Below are 17,929 nucleotides of genomic sequence, written 5' to 3'. Positions count from 1 at the left end.
ATTATGCGGAGATTGTGTTCAAGGATATCTGTCCTACTTTAATAGGCGTTAGTCAGTGCGGCAGTTAGAAACAGTACCCCAAGAAAACTTCGTGTAATTTTTTCTGTTTTTCTTCTTTTCATATTTACAGGAAAGTCGTGGTGGCGCTGCGCCTGCTCAGCGTGGTCGGTCTCCAGGCGGTGCTACTGGTCACGATGGCCGAACATGGCTGTGACCTTGTGTTGTACGTCTTTTCCACGGGCAGAGGAATACCGCCATGCATGTTCTGCGGCCTCTTGGCCGGCATGGGAATACTTTTCGCCATCGCCCCCGTGGGCTTCAAAACACGATACTGGTGAGCAGCTGCGCAGTCACTGAGGTTGTTGTGGGGTAATCAACACAGTAATCGACAAAAGTAATCGACACAGAAGGCGGTTACGCAAAACTCGCAGTGAGAGGTGTCAGTCACATAAGGCTTTTCAGAAGCGGATACTCTGTCGAGTTCTTATCAATTCGAAGCCAGCCGGATTAGCCTGCGCTTACATTCACAGCGACGTCCCTCTAATAGCGTTGCGTGCACAAATGTCGCTATTGGCGACCGTGGCGTCGATGTCGACCGCCTTCCTAGCGCTGTTTGCCATCATGATTTACTGATCATGTTTTGCAGCTCATGAATGGTGAACACCTATAAAATATTTTAATGCGAAAGGCTTAAGCACACCATCTTCCGGAACACGATCGTTCGTTTTCAGTTAAAAAACTGGCTGGCATTGTAAAGGGTAAAGAAACAACACATCTGCGCTAGCAAGCGATGTGTACCCGGGTCTACCCAGCCAACGCTCGGTGCGTCCCCGCTGGGCCTTCTCCGGAGGCTGTCAGCAGTGGAAGAAAAGTTGAACCATTGTGTGCGCCGGGAAAAGTCAACGTAACGGCACGCGAGTGGAGCCGGTGCACCTCAGCCGCGCAGCTATGGCATGTGCCAACTGCCTGTCTGTTGAAGTATTTTGTACCGAAAGGTGAAGAAATCGGAGCTAATAAAGGTATGCAAACATGTTGCTGCATGTTGAAGACAACATGTTAAACATAAATGAGCCAGAAGAAAGACCTTAGGCTGCATACAAAATACAGAATTCATGGTTGTGTACTTAATCGGAGTGGTCTTAAGGGTACTGATTTTGCTATTTTTAGCAGGACAGTAGCAAAGGATGCCCTACGTTGATTGCAAACTAAGGTTGAATACCTCATGAACCCACCCTAAAATTTCCCTCAATTTTGATGCGAAATATATTGTACCACCTAATTGTTGACGCTAAGCATAGAAACAACTGTTTATTTGTAAGTTATTCGCATATACCTCGGCAGGCCGTAACCGTACCTTGTGTAGTAGGACAAAAAAAACTTTATACCGCTATGACTTCCAGCCAGACCGGCTAGGCACGAGCAGGAATACTGTAAAAGGTATTGGCAATCAACAAAAGACGCCATCAATTAATAAAAAAAAATTCTGTTTCCGTTGTTCTCTCGTGGGAAAGCTGTAATCACAAAGTTCGATATGATGCCCAATCGCGCAGGATTACAGCGGTGTAGCTTAATTCCAGTAAGCTGGACATATTAATAAACAAACACAGCTCATTTTGTGTGAACGGTATGAAGAAGTTTTTTCACAAGCCGTGACGTATAACACAAATCAAAAAGATGTTCAAGCATAGATAAAAGGTCGAATCACGATCGCACACCTGTTCGGAATAGACGGGAATCACAACGCAACTGTTCTTGACAAACCCGTACGTTAAGCAGTTGTTGCAACCGTTCCCGTGTCACTCGTTCCTGGTGCCCTCTTGTATTCATTGTTGTCATGGCAAACATTTACCGGGCCTTTTTTAAGACTGAGCCACGCCGAAGCTGTCCTGGCGCGTCAACAGGCATAGCTGTTCGCGGTACCAGCCATCCAGAAGCCTCCGATGCGTTCTTACATTCAGAATACAAAGAAATTACCGCGTGGCCTAGAACGAGAAGTACAGAAACGAGAAGTACAGCAATATAAGCCTTGCAAGTCGGAAACCATCCCTACGAATGGTTTTCCCCCTTACGAAGCAATGACGCTTGCCAGGAAGCCAGAAATTAACAGCCGGATTTTCTCAAGCCTGCAGAAAACTGAATAATGGAAGTTTTAGACACTGAATATGCTAAATTGCGTACAAAATTTCATAGTTTAAAGTGTGAAGCAGGTATGAGTTAACCCGTGTTAACTGGAATAGAAAGCTGAGTTTGTGGAAGCTGCTTTGGGAAATGGTTGGTTTAATATCTGTTTCTTCCTCTAAGGGTGTTTAGAATGCAAAATGTGTTCTCAATTCCCCGGAGCATTTCTTTATATAATGGGTTCATATATGCATTTTGTTACAAGAAAAGTGCATATGATTCCATGTTGCGAACGCCATCGTGCTTAGGAGTGCATGAGCTGCTTGCCGGAGGGATGACTTTTTTGTGTTAGTTAAGTTTTCTTTACTAAAACTCTTTCCTAAGTGAAAAAGAACCCAATTCTCTGCTTGAATAAGGATGTGAAATTCACTTCAAGGTGGTATATTATCGTTCCAAGCGGTGAAAACTCCATTCTATATCCATTCTTTTTTTCCAAATTTTTCGGAGACCCTATGTAGCTTCGTTCATTACTACCAAATGACGTCTCTCGCTAGGCGCACAAGAAAACCACACGTGCAAAGTCCCAATTGAAATATTTACACCAAATCGGTTTTTCTTATTTCAGGAGCAACATTGGATACTTGCCGTTCCACCTGGTGCTTCTGGTACTCCTGATTGCTGGTCTTGCAACCATCAAAGGCATACCTTACTACTTTCCGGGTATTGCGAAACGCTTTACCCAACCTATATCGGGGGCCTCGTTTTTCGGCGGACTCGGCATTTTAGCCTTCAACTACGCAAACATCGCAGGGTTCACTCTCGTTCGTCGAGACATGAGAGCTCCTACCGATTTCAGCAAAGCAGCTGTTGGCAGTGTTGCTGGTAAGTGGGCGCTGTGTCAAACGCTACTTAACAAGTCGAAAATAGGTCTCAACAAGCCTAAATACATCGAAACATGTTGATAACAAGTCGAAAATATAAGCTTTCTGTACAGGCGTCATAAAAACTAATTGGAACATGGTCTTGTAAAATTAGGGGGATTTCTTCTTTCGGAAATTGCCTGGGTGCATTGCTGTGCGTTTATGTAGACCTTCCTAATTTGAAAAGCTTCCTGTAAACCGGTAACAGCTGTCACAAAGCTACGAAGACAAATATTTTGTGATACTCACAAATTCTTGTTCCATTTACGTAAAATGGCACTTGCACGTTTTGCTGTTTTGCGTGCACAAATGATGCAAAACAAAGTGATTTATCTCAAGACCCTAAATTTTTCTTTGGACTCCCGGAAGGTTCCGGGCAATAGTTGTCATTGGATTCTACCGACTTTGTTCTTGTTTGGAATGTTTTTCGTGTATCTTTTGCTTTTATTCACTGGAAATCTGAAATTAGTAGAAGTTTCTTTACTTCTCCGAATACCAACGGTCACAGCTCATCCAGTAAGTGGCTGTTAACAAAATGTTTTGCGTATTTTGTCAAACGATGAAAATCTTCATGGAGACGAAGAGTATTCTTATGCTTTTGAGACCTCTCTATTGGGGCATAGGTTCTCGCAACTTGTAAATTTTTCACAATGGCTTGTATGGGAACCTAAAGAACAACTGAATGACCTTTATTGCCTTGATGACCTATTTTATCAGTTCAAAAAAAAACTACCATTAGCTTCAATACTGCATGTTGTTAGAACTGCCTTTTGGATACCTAACTGTCGTGTGCTTTCGTAACTCCGCCTTGGAGGACTACGAGAAAAAAATTTTTTAAGCATTAGGGACAATCGGACTTTCGCACCCATTTCATTCGCAGGTATGCGACGCCACGTAGCTGATAACAGAATAATTCCGGCTACCTCTCTCTGTAGGAAAACACGCCCGATAGAGTGCCTTGCCGTACGGCCGATAGTGCTATTATTACATGTTCACCCCTCTGGAAAAAGTTGTAGTTTCAGGCTTCTGCATTCGCCGCCAACGAGAAAGAGAGAGAGAGAGAGCGAGAGAACGAGTGATCTTTAATTAGGTCTGGCGATGTTAGCTGGGCTAAAATGCCAAACTTGCTACTGCTATCTTCCATCGATGCCAACGGCAAATTTAAAATGCCACTTAGACTCTCCAAGCGGGCAGAAGCAATTTTACATCGCATGCGGTTAAAAGTCGCATACACGTGCAACTTCCTCTATAAGATAAAACAAGCTACTTCGCCACTCTGCCCGCACTGTGATGTGCGAGAAACCCTGCAGCAACTGCTCTGTGAATATGCTTGATTCAGTGCACAAAGAATGTCCCTCGCAGTGGGTTCGGGACTGCCGCTTTCCGTGGACATACAACTAAAGGACGTTTTAGGACCATGGGCTTATCCCAAACGAGCATTACGTGCTACCAAAATAGAGTACCTGCAACACACAGGTCAATACCAGTCACTGTGAATAACTCGCCGTTTCTGTGCGCATTATGTTCATGAACATCAACGCCATCATCTTCATCACGTTCAACGAGGCGAGAACCCACAACATTGCCATTGAAACGAAACTACGTGGTCAGGTATGGAGAATGAGTGGTGCGGGCATATATATGGTGTACCAAGGTGCCGCCAAATGAAACTTCCCGCAGGAAACTGGTGGTTCTAAGGTGCACGTAAAACCAAGTCGTACTTCCCTTGCACAGGCATGTGTTACGCCTGTGGTACAGTTACTGCGGGCCGCGGCACTTTATTTTTGTAAAGGGGAACTTTCTAAGTCTCATTTGTGTGGTCGGTCGTAATACCAGAAGGCACTGCAGCAAAAGCTAACTTCCCCCAGTTGGTTTGTAGAAATTCAAGGCACTTAATGGTAATGATAATGAATAAACACGAAGCGTCTCACGAAAAAAGCACTTAAAGTAGACGGAATCGATCTAGGGTCCGTCATGTTATGACGCAGACGTTTATTATACTCCAGTTTTGTAGTACAAAACTGCGTTTTAACCATCTTTTTCTTAAGAATGGGGCTTTGATTTTGTTGATATCAAAACCGATCTAGCGTACTTTACAGATGTGGGTGATCTTAACCGCACGAACGTACTTCCTCTACCTGTGATGCCGACGGTTCAAGTTATCGCCTTTTTGGCTTGTTTCTTTGTTTTTTTTTTGCTGTGCCCTTTCCTCATTAACTCCTGACGCAGTTTTAAAGAACATTCTCCTTGGCTACCAATTTCCAAATAGTTTGGCCTCTCTCGCTATCTAACCACCCAGCCAAAAGTTAGATAGTTGCAACAAAACGTACATCTAGGCACGATCGCTCCCAACTCCTAAGTTCAACAGAATCTACAGCTGGGCTAGTTGGTATCCGTCCATCCTAAACAGCGCTTAAAGCAGCCATGAAGACAAAATACAAGTTGGGTTTATTAGAAAGACTGCTTAGTCCCGATAACAATGATACCAATATCATCGCAATCTTCGAATAAATAACGGAGATATTAATGAAAACGTGTAAAGCTAAAGCGACCCCCTAGCCAATTTCCCGCAACTTTTCTATGACGTCACGGAACCTTGTTTGTGCGATTGACGGCCGCTTAACTGACCTGTCGCGACGACACATGACTGGACATCTGTAATGGGGCCTCTAGTTCTATTTGACCGCATCACTTGAATGCTAACGTGCAGTTAACGCACTGAAAATTATGTTTTATTGTTGGCCCGTATGACGTCATTATTGCTCATAACACGTCCCTGTGGCGCGAAATTTGAAAGTTTTTAATTACTTCTTGCGTTTTTTTCCTTAAAAAACAGCTTTTGTGGCTCTAATGGAGCTGAGTGAGATACTGAATCCTAGTTCTTTCAAATTAAGCAAAGTTGTATTTTCACTTCATGGCTCCTTTAAGAACGCAACGACGAGGAAGAGGGGACACAGTAAGACAGCGCTGTCATAGAGCTTCATAGTAATATATACTAGAGGTAAATCTGGCGCCAATGTCTAGGGGAGCCGCGCTTCAGCGAGCGTGCCGTCATGTGCCGGGCAGGCACGTTCCACTGGTCTTTGGCATGGCTCACGAACAGGCTGAAAAGTTGGCTTTGGCTGCAAAAATGCAACAATATTACTGCAGAAAATTACTCGAATTTGCTCTGCTATTATAAAATTAAAGCTACAGAAAGATTGATTTGTCAAGGATTATTTAGAAGCTTCATGAAAGATGAACAAAAAAACAGTTACCCCTTTTGGCTTCAAGACGAAAAAGAAGCCATGTGGCTAACCAAGCTCGGAGGAGGCGAGGAACGTCACTAGCTGCAATGGCGCCGCCCACGGTGGCCCGCGAATGCAGCGCCAGATTTCCCTCCAGTATACATTATTATGAAGCTCTACGAGCGCTCTCTTGTGTCCTCTCTTTCTCGTCGTTGTGTTGTTAAGCGCTGTTTAGGATCAAGTCAGAGGCGTGGGTAATCCATGTTCCCTTTATGCTGCGGCATAGAAACTAAATGCGTTTTTGCGGTAAGATGTCAGCACTTAAGGGAGCCATGAAGACAAAATACAATTTGGGTTTATTAGAAAGACTGCTTAATCCCAATAACAATGATACCAATATCATCACAATCTTCGAAAAAATAACGGAGATATTAAAGAAAACGTGTTAAGCAGTCTCGACTCCCTAGCCGATTTCCCGCAACTTTTCTATGACGTCACGGAACCTTGTTTGTGCGGAAGACGGCCGCCTAACTGACCTGTCGCGACGACACATGACTCTACGTCTGTAATGGTGCCTCTAGTTCCATTTGACCGAATCACTTGAATGCTAACGTGCAGTTAACGCACTGAAAATTATTCTTTATTGTTCGCCCGTATGACGTCACTCTTGCTCATAAACGTCACTGCGCCGCAAAATTTGAAAGTTTTTAAATACTTCTTGCTTTTTTCGTTAAAAAAACACCTTTTGTGGCTGTAATGCAGCTGAGTGAGATACTGAATCGTAGTTCTTTCAAATTAAACGAAGTTGTATTTTCTCTTCAGGGCTCCTTTAAGCGACAGGAGCAATGTTATTTCATTCTCGAATGTCCATTAGGTTGGTGTTTACGATAGCAAATGAAAAAAAAAAAACACAACGCCCATAAAAACAAAAGGCAAGTTGCTCTCTTTATCACTAGATAACGCGTGGGTGGGGCGAACAGAAGATATTTAATTCAGCTGAGGAAATCGGCATTGTAGTAACCATGGAAAGAGCGAAAGGGGGACGAAGAAGCCTGAGGGGTGGGAGGGGAAGAGGGCAAAGAGTGTTGTGTCGCTAAAGCGCAGAATAGCTATTCGACATTTGCAGGGAAGTAAGTACATGTGTATATTTTAGCACCCACTTTTTTGTCTGTTCTCACCAAAAAGAATCCAACACGTATTCGTGAGTAAAAATATTCCGGTACTCTTCATTATTTCATTATCTTTTGTCTGAAATGCGCCCAAGTTTTTTTGTTTACACTAAGAATTGTTGACATGCATGAGCCGACCTCTTAGGGTTAGTAGTGTGTATAGGTTCTGCGTATATATAGGTCGTTTAAGGCCTTTTGAATTACGCAAAATTCTTTTTAATTGTACTCCTCCGGCAGGAGGGTAAACAGCGGCAAAAGATCTACAGCGAAAAATTGTGCTCAGTAAACAGTTTGGGGTTCGCTGGTACGCCCATCACATCGCCTGCTAGGAATTAAATTCACTAATCTAAGCTATCCGTAACGTTACGTATCACGAACGTAAAATGCGTCTGACGTAAGAGACCGGAGTGAAGTGAATACACAAATAAGCTGTTGAACGCATCGCCAATCGTTCATGCTCAGTCCTCGTGCATTTTTTTTTCTGTATTGAATAAAGAACTTCAAAATTGCAACGGTGGGGCACGCCTTTTCGTCCGTACTTTTATAGCCGGGTCACCTGATCTTCATTTCCATGGAAGGTTATTTTCGTATTGAAGCCTAACCAGCAGTAAAAAAGCGGTATTGAAAGTAATGATAACAGACAGGAACCGAGCGTTACAGATGAGAAAGCGAACTCTGTTGGAAGATTATGGTATACATACTGGGAGTAATTACGGCGCGCCAAACCCGAATTTCAATCACCGTGCCAACTTTTCAGGCTAGTACACGATAGTAAAGTCTTCGTCTACGGTTAAATTACCTGTATTGCTTAACTATTACTTCATGTAATACTAAATCTACGACCATTACCTTTCTCTACTACTAATAGTACTACACAAGAAACTTGACTAGTACTGCTACGATACACACTTACTTCTGTTGGTAGGATCACTACTACAACTAGGGAGCCCTGGACCATTATGAGCGCAACATAAAGAAAATTGAGGTGTCGCTTTACGTGTTTTACCCGGCTGAACGCATTTTTCGCTTGCTTGTCTGCAAAGCAAACACCCTCGCCTGCCTGGTGGTTGGAGCCGTGGGGTATAGCGCCTGCGGTGCCGTAGTCAACGGAAACATCGTCAGTTTTTTTTGGTACCCGCTGCCGGTGGGTCTCCGAGTGGCTGCGGATGTCTTCATGTTGTTCGTCTCTGCCTCCACCATGATACTCATCAACGCGACGCTGGACGAGCACGGCAGCTGCGATGACTACGGTAAGCGTGAGCTGAAGCTCTCAATGCTAAAACCGCGCGGGGTTTCTGAAGTACCCCAGTCACACATTCTTGGGCGCCGATTTATTCTCAAAGCTTTTCACGGGTTAATAAAGAAGGCGAGAGCAAGCAGCCTTGCACAAAGAAACGTGCTGGCAAATTTTTTCACGTGCAGAGAGGCTCCAAATTAAGTTAATTTGTTTTGAACGCTCTTGTGTATATCAAGAACGCAAATGTATCAAAGATGCCCTTCGCGAACGTGCGAACAAGCTGGAACTCGCCCCAAGCAATCGTCTATCAGATCATTGTAAGCAATGTGGGTACACACCCTCTTTCGAGCATTGCAAAATAACCAAAACTCATAGGGACCAAAGAGCTTGTGGTATCCTGTGAATAGCAGGGCATTCAAGATCGCGGTGACACGTGCTCTACCGCTGCACTACCGCTCTAGCGCCGCATTAACGTTAATCGGACTCTCTAACCTGTTTATTTTATAAGTCTTTTGTTTTTGTTTTATTGTCTGCCATTATTTACGCCTCTATAATGCGTTCACGAGAAAAGCCGTTGGTTGTTTGTTGGTGAATTACCATGTTGTCCTTTTTTGTTCTGTTCACTGCTCTGTTTCTGGACGTTCGAAATGTATCAATCGTCCCAAATTTTCATTTTGTTGACACCGTTCCGCCGTTCAGTCCGATAATAATAAGAAAGACGTCTAACCCCTGAGTGTCTGTCAAACAATTTACCAGCATTCCTAAACAACACGTATTCATGAATACAGAGATGGCGTTGTGAGAGCGCCGGTCGTATTCATGAATACAGAGATGGCGTTGTGAGAGCGCCGGTCAACTGCGGCAGTGATAATAACACGCCTGTGCCTTGCCCAAAACATTGCACTCAACCATGACAGAGCTTCCACTTTGAATTTATTGGATGCAATCCGTGACGCGATTTGTTTCATTTTTCGTGATCATCTGAGGCATGGACCCTGTTCTGTGAAACCGAGTAGCAGTGCAGTGCACCAATCGTCTTTCAGCGAAGTCCCTTATCGCCACAAACCATGCCTTGCGTTTTCTTTGCTTATCTATCTTGTTGCCAGGGTCTGGCTGCGCCCGGCTCTCTTATCTGTTATCGAAGCGAAGAACGGGCTTTCTTCCTTTTTTTGTACACCGTGTCGGCTACCTGAGTAGATGGGGAGGATGTCTGGTGGTGTCTTCGCTAGAATAAAATGTTCTTCTATCGCCAGTTCCATGGTTTCGGAAAGAATAACGCGAAAAGATAATTGCTCGCAGGGCAAGCGAAGCGGCATTTCATTCGCCGACCATCGTTTCTGCAAGTCATTCAGTTCACTGCTGCGTCCACACCTGTCTTTAGGTTTAGTGCAGAGCACAAGTTCTCTGCAAAAATCATTGTTTACTGGAAGAGCTGCATCGTTCTTGGCTTCGTGAAAATATTATGCACTTCTCGTGGAAGTGATGAACGTAGGTTTTACTGCTCCAGTAACCGACTACCCACATTCATTCATTGACAGGGAACCTGTGCTCTTAGAGGGGATACAACGCCGTGTTAGACTGACAGGTAAACATCGGATGCAGGTCCAATCCCGCGGAAACAAAAATGCTTTAGCAGTGCCAGTTCTCGTGCATCCGCCGTTTGCAAGACCAGACATGACCGCTTTTCTCTCTGCTATTCTCCGCAGTGCCACGACTAGTTACTTCACAAAACCTGGGCCCCACCATAAAGAGGCTAAATAGACCTATCCCTGAATATGGCCATCGGCTGCAAGCTTGTACTCAAGAGAATTACGCTACGCTGTTGCAGCGACTGTGGCTTGACGTACCATCAGCACCTCATCGATGGGGACAGTGACCAAGACTGAGGAGCGCTCAATGTTCCAGAGACCCTTCCAAATGCTGTCTTCATCTCTCCATATTACCTGCATCTAACACAGATGCTATCCGCATCATTAGCTCGTTTAGGAGTGGTCGGGTATCTTCCGCATCCCGTAGTCTTCCACTCACACGCTTTTTTAGCCTTATATGGCTAGGGTTCCATGTATTTTCCATGCCTGCAAACAAACACTCTGGTGGTTTCACTTGTTTTTGAAGCCTATGATGTTCTCCAGCGGTAGGCGCTGAAGAATGAATACCCCGCTCTCTGTGCTATTATCACGTGGTCACTAACAAAGTCGCACGCTTCCCTAAACGTTATTCGAACCTCAATAACATAGTTCTCGTCACTTGAGTATTCATTTTCACAATATTGGTTAACAATCGGCACCGTTTCGAAGATAAAAACTTGACAGGCCTTAGGCTTATCAGGTCATCACTAGAAAATACAGTTTCCAATTTCGTGTTTGGAAGATAAATAATAAGTGAATACAAATCTAAATGCGTGAATAGATTGCAAAGAATAGCATATGAGAGTCACATGATAGTAAAATGAGCCACAATATTCTAAGCAATATTCAAATTGAAAATACTCAAACAATACTAAGTTAAATACGACCAAAAACATAGAATGTAAAGATCACAAGGTACAAAAAATATTTCAGCAATTATTCAAGTACATATCGAGTAAATAAATTTCGAAACACCTGAAAAATGTGCGTTGAGATAGCGATGATTTAATCGATACCGGCAAATATTTCTACAGCGTTATGGCCGGAAAATGGCAATTTTATTAACGTTGTTGGTGCTACCTTTCGGAAGTAACAAATTATATTGTTCAGAGAACCCAGTAATTTTTGTATTAGTAAGGTAACATGCAGTGAAGGCAGCAACAGAGACATTATTTTGACTACTACATCAAATACGCACACCTAACGTTAGGTGCAATGAACACGTGATAAGTATTACTTTGAGATTTTAAAGGCGCCTAGAACCGAGACCCTGTAGGATCTGAAAGTTATCTGAAAGTGGCTCCTGGAGAGCCGTGCTGCGCATGCGCGAGGAGCAGTGACGTCCCACAGCACACAGAAAGTTGGTCGCTGCCAGGCGTCTGTCACAAACCCCACGTGCCCAGCGTCTTCGCCGACCTCCGTTCCGCACATGGCGGCCCTATCCACTTGATGATCCGGCAAGGGGTGGCTGGGTGTGGAACCGATGGTTTGTGCGTCGCAGCAACACCGGCGTGCGCCTGTGGAACCAGCTTAAATCTCGGGCGGATGGTGACGCGGTGTCGGAGCCGCTTGATAAATATACATGTGTCGCAGAATACGTATACCGCGTGTGTATGTCATTGAAGCAACAGTAACCATAATAATCAAGCTAATCCTAGACAGCCAGGAAAGCTAAGAATAAACAGCCGTACCTCAGCTCGCGCTACATACATCCTGGCATAGCCGAGCTAAGCCGCTGCTAAGTTTTGTAGGATTCATGCACAAAGCGTTGTTTCCGCACCATGGGAGGATGTATCTGAATCCGAGTTTAGTTTTATTACTGAATAATTTAGGTTTCGATAGTACGAAAATATCGTGGAATCATCTTCCTAAAGAATGCAGAATCAAACAAATTGGCCTCCTCTGAGGCCAAATATCAAAACTGAGCGCCGTAAGAACGCGATCACTATCGATTTTTTTGCAGATTTTCTTTGCTGCTGTCTCAAGAGGATCTCTCCGCCTATGCTGCTGGCATGTCTGCTGGGCCTGGCCGTTCCATTGAGAGGGCCGTTGATGGCACTCGTCGGTTCCCTTGTTGTCTGCCCCATTATCTACATGCTTCCTCCGATCTTCTATTTCAAGCTGTGCAAGGGATCGGACCAGTGGCCTGAAAAGTAAGGCCGTACACCGTTTGACATTCCTTTGAATGAACGAGAAACCTCCACATGTTGTAAGCCAATTCTTTACATTTTCCAAACTTCGCCAGAATATTTTAGAAGTTTTATACAGTAATCATTTGTTGACCGCAACCACGAAGTAATTGTGGACGTTGACGTTGCCGCATAGGTTCCTTAGCGCTGTCTTTCGTGTCATAGGCTTCTGGTAATGACTATGTGGCAACCATTTAGCCTTCGCGGCACCGTTACCATAGAAAAATACATTTCTTCTGAATTAATAGGCACGAATAGGATTTATATATAAACGAGATTTTTGCAAACTACGGGAACCTTTTTTACAGCTCTCACAACCATCCATCACTTGACAAAAATGAGAGAGAGAGAGAGAGAGAGAGAGAGAGAGAGAGAGAGAGAGAGAGAGAGAGAGAGAGCTTTCTTTAATGAAGTCTGGTGATGTTAGCTGGGCTAAAATGCCTAACTTGCTACGCCAGTTGATGACATGGTGAAGATGATGGCGATGATGTTCAAGAAGTTGATGCGTACAGATACGGCGAGTTATTCACAGCGACTGGTCTGGACCTGTCTATTTAAAGGATAAACGCAAACAAGTAAAAATGAAAACAAGCGTTTTTTCATTCAACGGTGCACGTGTGTAGGCTTTTACAACAACACACCGAAAAGTAGTTAAAGGTGCCTTCCAAAGCAAGTGAGACGAACGCACATGAAAGTGATAAGAAAAGCATGCACCCTCTGTCTAATGACGACTGCGGTTAACCTCGAAGCTTTCTCGTGAAGGATTTATTGGTTGTCGCCGGAGTTTAGACTGACTTACAGATGGTTTGGACATTGACCCGTCAAGCGTCCACTTTGATACGTACGCAGTTTGGTCTTCTGATCGCAGCAGCTTTAAATTTGAACCTTCTCCGTTAGATTTCGCACGAAGGAGGCTTCGCGTTCAGCAATCCTCCTCGTTCGGTGTATGGGGTATGGTTTCTCGGTGTGATTTTGCACGTCCACGCATCCCTCTCTGAAATAAAACTGTTCCATTAGTGCCAGAATGGAGTTATAGAATATTCGTCGGCTTCATAACACGAGGCACCGAGGTTCGATTCCGATCGCGGTAAGCGTTTTAGTGCTCAACACTGGGCCGCTGCTACTTCAGTTTAGTAGCGGCGATGGTGTCAGACACGGGCACGGCGACGGCGTTCAGCTGAGCGAGTGACGAGAGAAAAAAAACTGCGGAGGAAAGTGGGGCGAAATGGTTCGGGTAGACCAGTAGGCTGGGTCCGCACAAGATGCTGGTCTGTGCGACGCTTGGAGAACACCTGTGTGTGCGGTGGGAGGAGGGGAAACTTTATTTTTTAAGAGTCTGGGTTACTGAGGTGTGGTAACCGACAGCTGCAGCTTGCCGGTGACTTCGGCCGCTCGTTTCGTTAGATTATTCTGAACCTGCAGGTATGAGCTGCCCAGCGCGTCCTCCCAGTGCTCGCCAGTGGGTAATATGGGAAATGGATCTTTGGGGCAGTTCCACATGAGATGAGTGATCGTGTCTTGTGCACCACATGCAGGGCAATTGGGTGAGGGATACACAGTAGGATAAATTAAATTCACCCTGGAGCGACATTGTAGTGTATTAGTCTGCATGAGGCACCACAGTCGCTCCTCGGCGTTAGTCAGTTCCGGGTGAGTAGGCGGGTATCGATGGCGGGTAAGGATGTAGTGCGCAGTGATATCGTTGAAGCCCAATAATAGGCTCTCGCGAGCCGACTGCGCTCCATGGAGGGGTACAAGACTAGTTCCTGGTCGAATGGTAAGCTCTCGAGCTGCTGGAGGCGTGCGTACGGGTGACGATTACGTGCGGTCACTTCCTGAGACGCAGTTTGCGGTCCCTTCATGAGACGCATTTCGCGCCGCTTACTCAGAAGCTCACCATCGTTGCCCTCGAGGGAACCCACGAGTGAGTGCTGCCTAAGCGATGACGTGCGTTTGCTTTCCAAGCCCCAGTTTAGCTGTGCACAAATTTCGCATTAAGGAGGATCGTAATTGCCACCCACATTTTTTTCTTTCACTTCACACAGGGTCAGCACCATGGTCAGCAGAAGACAACTTTCCTGCAGTGCCTCTTTAAGCGACCTACTCCATCAGTACGACATAGAGAGCTTCGGTTTAAAAGATGCTGTGTCGCGTTGTTAAATTCTGTGCAGACAATTTATTCGGCAACAGATCCGGTCAACCCCCTCCAGCCGGGGTTAAATTCAATAAAAATCCAAGTAAAAAAAAACTGCCGTGGGCAGTCGCTGACCGACTCGCCGCTGCTGGTGACACAGAAACACCGTTCGGAGGTTTCGATAGCTACACTGTTTCCTCTGTCTGTCTGTATACCTACTTGCGTTCTCATTCACTCCCTTCAAACATGCCGTGACGTAACTCGGAGCTCGTAAAAATAAGCTCACCCAACTTGTCACACGGTGGGGCTGACAGTCACTCACGCTAATTGTCTTTACGCAGATGAAAAATTAATCGTATACTTTGCATCGGCTAAACAAGCCTTGAAAGCACCTCTTCTATTTTGCTGGGCCCGACCAAGGCGAAGGCTTAGTGTCCTTACTGACCCTGTTGTACTACGCAAGTGCGTCCTCTACAGGAAAGCCCACTTTCTCTTCTGACGATCACGAACGATCGTGGGTGAAGTAAAAGAACAAAAACGCTCCCCGTGGCAGGAATCGAACCTGGGTAGCTCACGTTACGAAGTCGGCGTCTATCCGATTGCTCCATTTTAACATGATCGTGACGAGCCCCAAGCAGCAGGTACCGATTCGCGCCGCACACTTCAAACCCAAACGGAGTGCATGCCCGAGAGTTGCGGTGGGTATTGTACAAAAGTGGCGCCAACCTCCGGAGTAGCCCATACTCGCCGTGTGCGATTGACCAACCAATGAATTCATCACGAGAAAGCTTCACGTTCAACCACCGCCGTCGTCATCGTTGGACGGATACGGGCATGATTTTTAACAATGCCTTCTGTATGGCACAAACACCATGTCCCAAAAAGCTTAAAAATTACACTCATCAGCCTCCTATCAAATATCTACAAGTTATTTACAAAGTTAATTTTCAACCGCATAAGTGCGGCTTAAGTCCTTCAACTTCCACAAGAACAGGAGGTCAGTTTTTGGAACGGTTTCTGAGCTTTAGAAGATATTCATGCTATCAACCAGGCATTCGAAAAATGGGCAGAGTATAATACGCCGTTGTACATTGCATCTTTAGATTATCAAAAAGCATTTGACTCTGTGCCCACTTGAGCTGTAATTAAGGCGTCATGCGATAACGTAGTCGGCAAGCCATATTGAAGCAAGGAGAATTGAAGTCTGATGATGGTGACGCTTTTCAAGTATATGTACGACGAATGCACAGGAAACATACGGCGTCATCAAAGAACTCCTAAGTCCTGCAAGGTGACGCAATATCTCCGAAATTCTTTATAGCCTGTCTCGAGGGTGTGTTCAGAAACTTTAAGGTCAAGAAAACAGGGCTGCCAATAAATGGGAGTGCCTGAGCCACCTAAGGCTTGCAGAGGACATTGTCTCGTTAAGTTAAAGCAGTCCAAAATTTCAGAGTATGCTTGACAACTGTGCTCGTAAAGTTTGGCTAGAGGAGTAAAAATAAACACGAAAAAATCAAAGGTGATGTTCATCACCATGTCAAAGAACACGACTTCAAGGTAGGTAGCCAAATCTTGAAAACAGTAAACGATCACGTCTATCATGGGCGAATCATAAGTGGCCGCCTTAATAAAAAGAAAAATTACTCGTATACTACGAATGGGGTGGGCTGATTTTTGTAGGAATTCTGGTATCCTGAATAGTAAGTTTCCGCGATCACTCAAAATACTGGTATATAACCGATGCGTTTTTCCAGTAGAAGCATGGGGTCTCACTAAGGGCCTTGAGAGAAGACTTAAAAGAGCCCAAGGGACTCCAGAAAGAACGATTCTTTGGGTCACGCTAATGGATAAGAAAACAGCTGCGTTTATAACGGAGCAAACTGTTGCGGAAGTCATTCTAGCTCAAATTAACCTAAGAAAATGGGCATAGGAGGTACACGTCGTGCGCGTGAGGGAGAATATATTGACCATCTGTTTAAAGCAGCGGCTCTTGATAAACCGTAAACGCTATAGTGGTGGCTAAGGTATGTAGGGACGAGCTACGAAAATTTCGGGGAGATTGTGGACTAAGCTAGCACTTATAGGCGTGGCTGGAGATCTTTGTGACCTTCGCCCTGCAGTGGACACATTTAGGCTCAGGATCGTGATGATGATAGTGAAGATGACGATGATAGTGGTGGTGGTGCTGGTGCTATAGTGGTGTTTGTGCTGGTATCGGTGGTGGTGATGACGACGACGACGACAATGATGATGATGGCGATGATTGTTAGTCTCGTGATGATGACCATAGCAAAAGACCATAAGAAGTAACCACAACTCGCCGGCATTCATAATGTAATCCTTCGATTGCGAGAAAGATAGAATGGAAACTTTATTGGCCGAGGAAATGGGCGAAGGCGAATTAAGTCCGGATGTTGGTGGTGGAGGGCCAGTGCCGAAGGGCCGCTCCTCCAGGACGTCTTCTTAAATTAGGTAGGCGAGGTCTTGGTGACCGTAGGCCGATGCAGTGCCTTTTCGAAACCTCTTCCGCCCTCTCGACCAGGCTTACCTGTAGGTCCGGGTCGGGGCTGCGAAGAAAGGCCTCCCATATCTCCTCAGAAGGAATTCCGGAGAAAGGGTCCTGAGGTCATTCCCGGATGGTGGTGTGTTTGCCAGATCGGCATGACCACCCACGTAAGGGACACGCCGAGTTTAGGTAAAGGCTGGGGTTGATGTGGGTCATAATGGCCGGACTGGGACAGACAATCATCTCAAGTTGGCTCCAGACGTGGCTTTGGTCTACTGTGAGGGATTTAGGTGCCTGATAGTACATCTGGTGGGAGAGAAGGTAATAGTTATCACCATCATCATCACCAGCCTATCTACGCCCACTGCAGGGCAAAGGCCTCTCCCATTAATATCCAATTACCCCGGTCCTGTGCAACTGCGACCAGTTTATCCCCGCAAACTTCTTTATGTCATCTGCCCATCTAACTTTCTACCGCCACCTGCAGCGCTTGCCTTTGTCTTTGTAACCGAGAAGATGGCCGCACGCGGACAGGGCCAACGTTACTAGATCTATTCCAGTTGTAAAACTCCGCCTGAAAGCGGCGCGTGAACGTGACCCCTGTTTGTTTACGCCCGCGTGGTGGCGCTGCGGCCACGGTCAGCCCGATCGGTCGGCTCGGCGGGTGCTTCGTCATGCAGCACTCCGCAGTAACCGGGACACAAATGGGTCCTTTTCGTGTTGATTCTGTCATAATTTCTGGTTTTAAGCTGGTGGGCAGGTTCAAAACGTATATATTTACGTCCTCGACATATGTTTATA

At 45.3% G+C, this 17,929-nt stretch overlaps 1 protein-coding gene across 3 annotated transcripts in view; it reads left to right on the top strand.

Annotated features, from left to right (window-relative positions):
* LOC144164233 (uncharacterized) overlaps positions 1 to 17,929 on the top strand; it is a 57,539-nt gene that overhangs the window by 22,767 nt on the left and 16,843 nt on the right. For 2 of the 3 annotated variants that reach the window (XM_077694755.1, XM_077694754.1), the window contains 4 exons: positions 131 to 334; positions 2,744 to 3,000; positions 8,478 to 8,684; positions 12,263 to 12,452. In XM_077694755.1, the coding sequence (XP_077550881.1) occupies positions 131 to 334; positions 2,744 to 3,000; positions 8,478 to 8,684; positions 12,263 to 12,452 (858 nt within the window). The remainder of the gene's footprint in view (positions 1 to 130; positions 335 to 2,743; positions 3,001 to 8,477; positions 8,685 to 12,262; positions 12,453 to 17,929) is intronic. The other variant, XM_077694756.1, reaches the window with a different exon arrangement.

This window comes from Haemaphysalis longicornis, unplaced genomic scaffold (genome assembly GCF_048455015.1).
Source record: "Haemaphysalis longicornis isolate Haplotype H1 unplaced genomic scaffold, Haemaphysalis longicornis Haplotype H1 scaffold_13, whole genome shotgun sequence".
NCBI lineage: Eukaryota > Metazoa > Arthropoda > Arachnida > Ixodida > Ixodidae > Haemaphysalis > Haemaphysalis longicornis.
The sequence above is the reverse complement of the archived record's forward strand: the minus strand, read 5'-3'. Positions and strand labels throughout refer to the sequence as shown.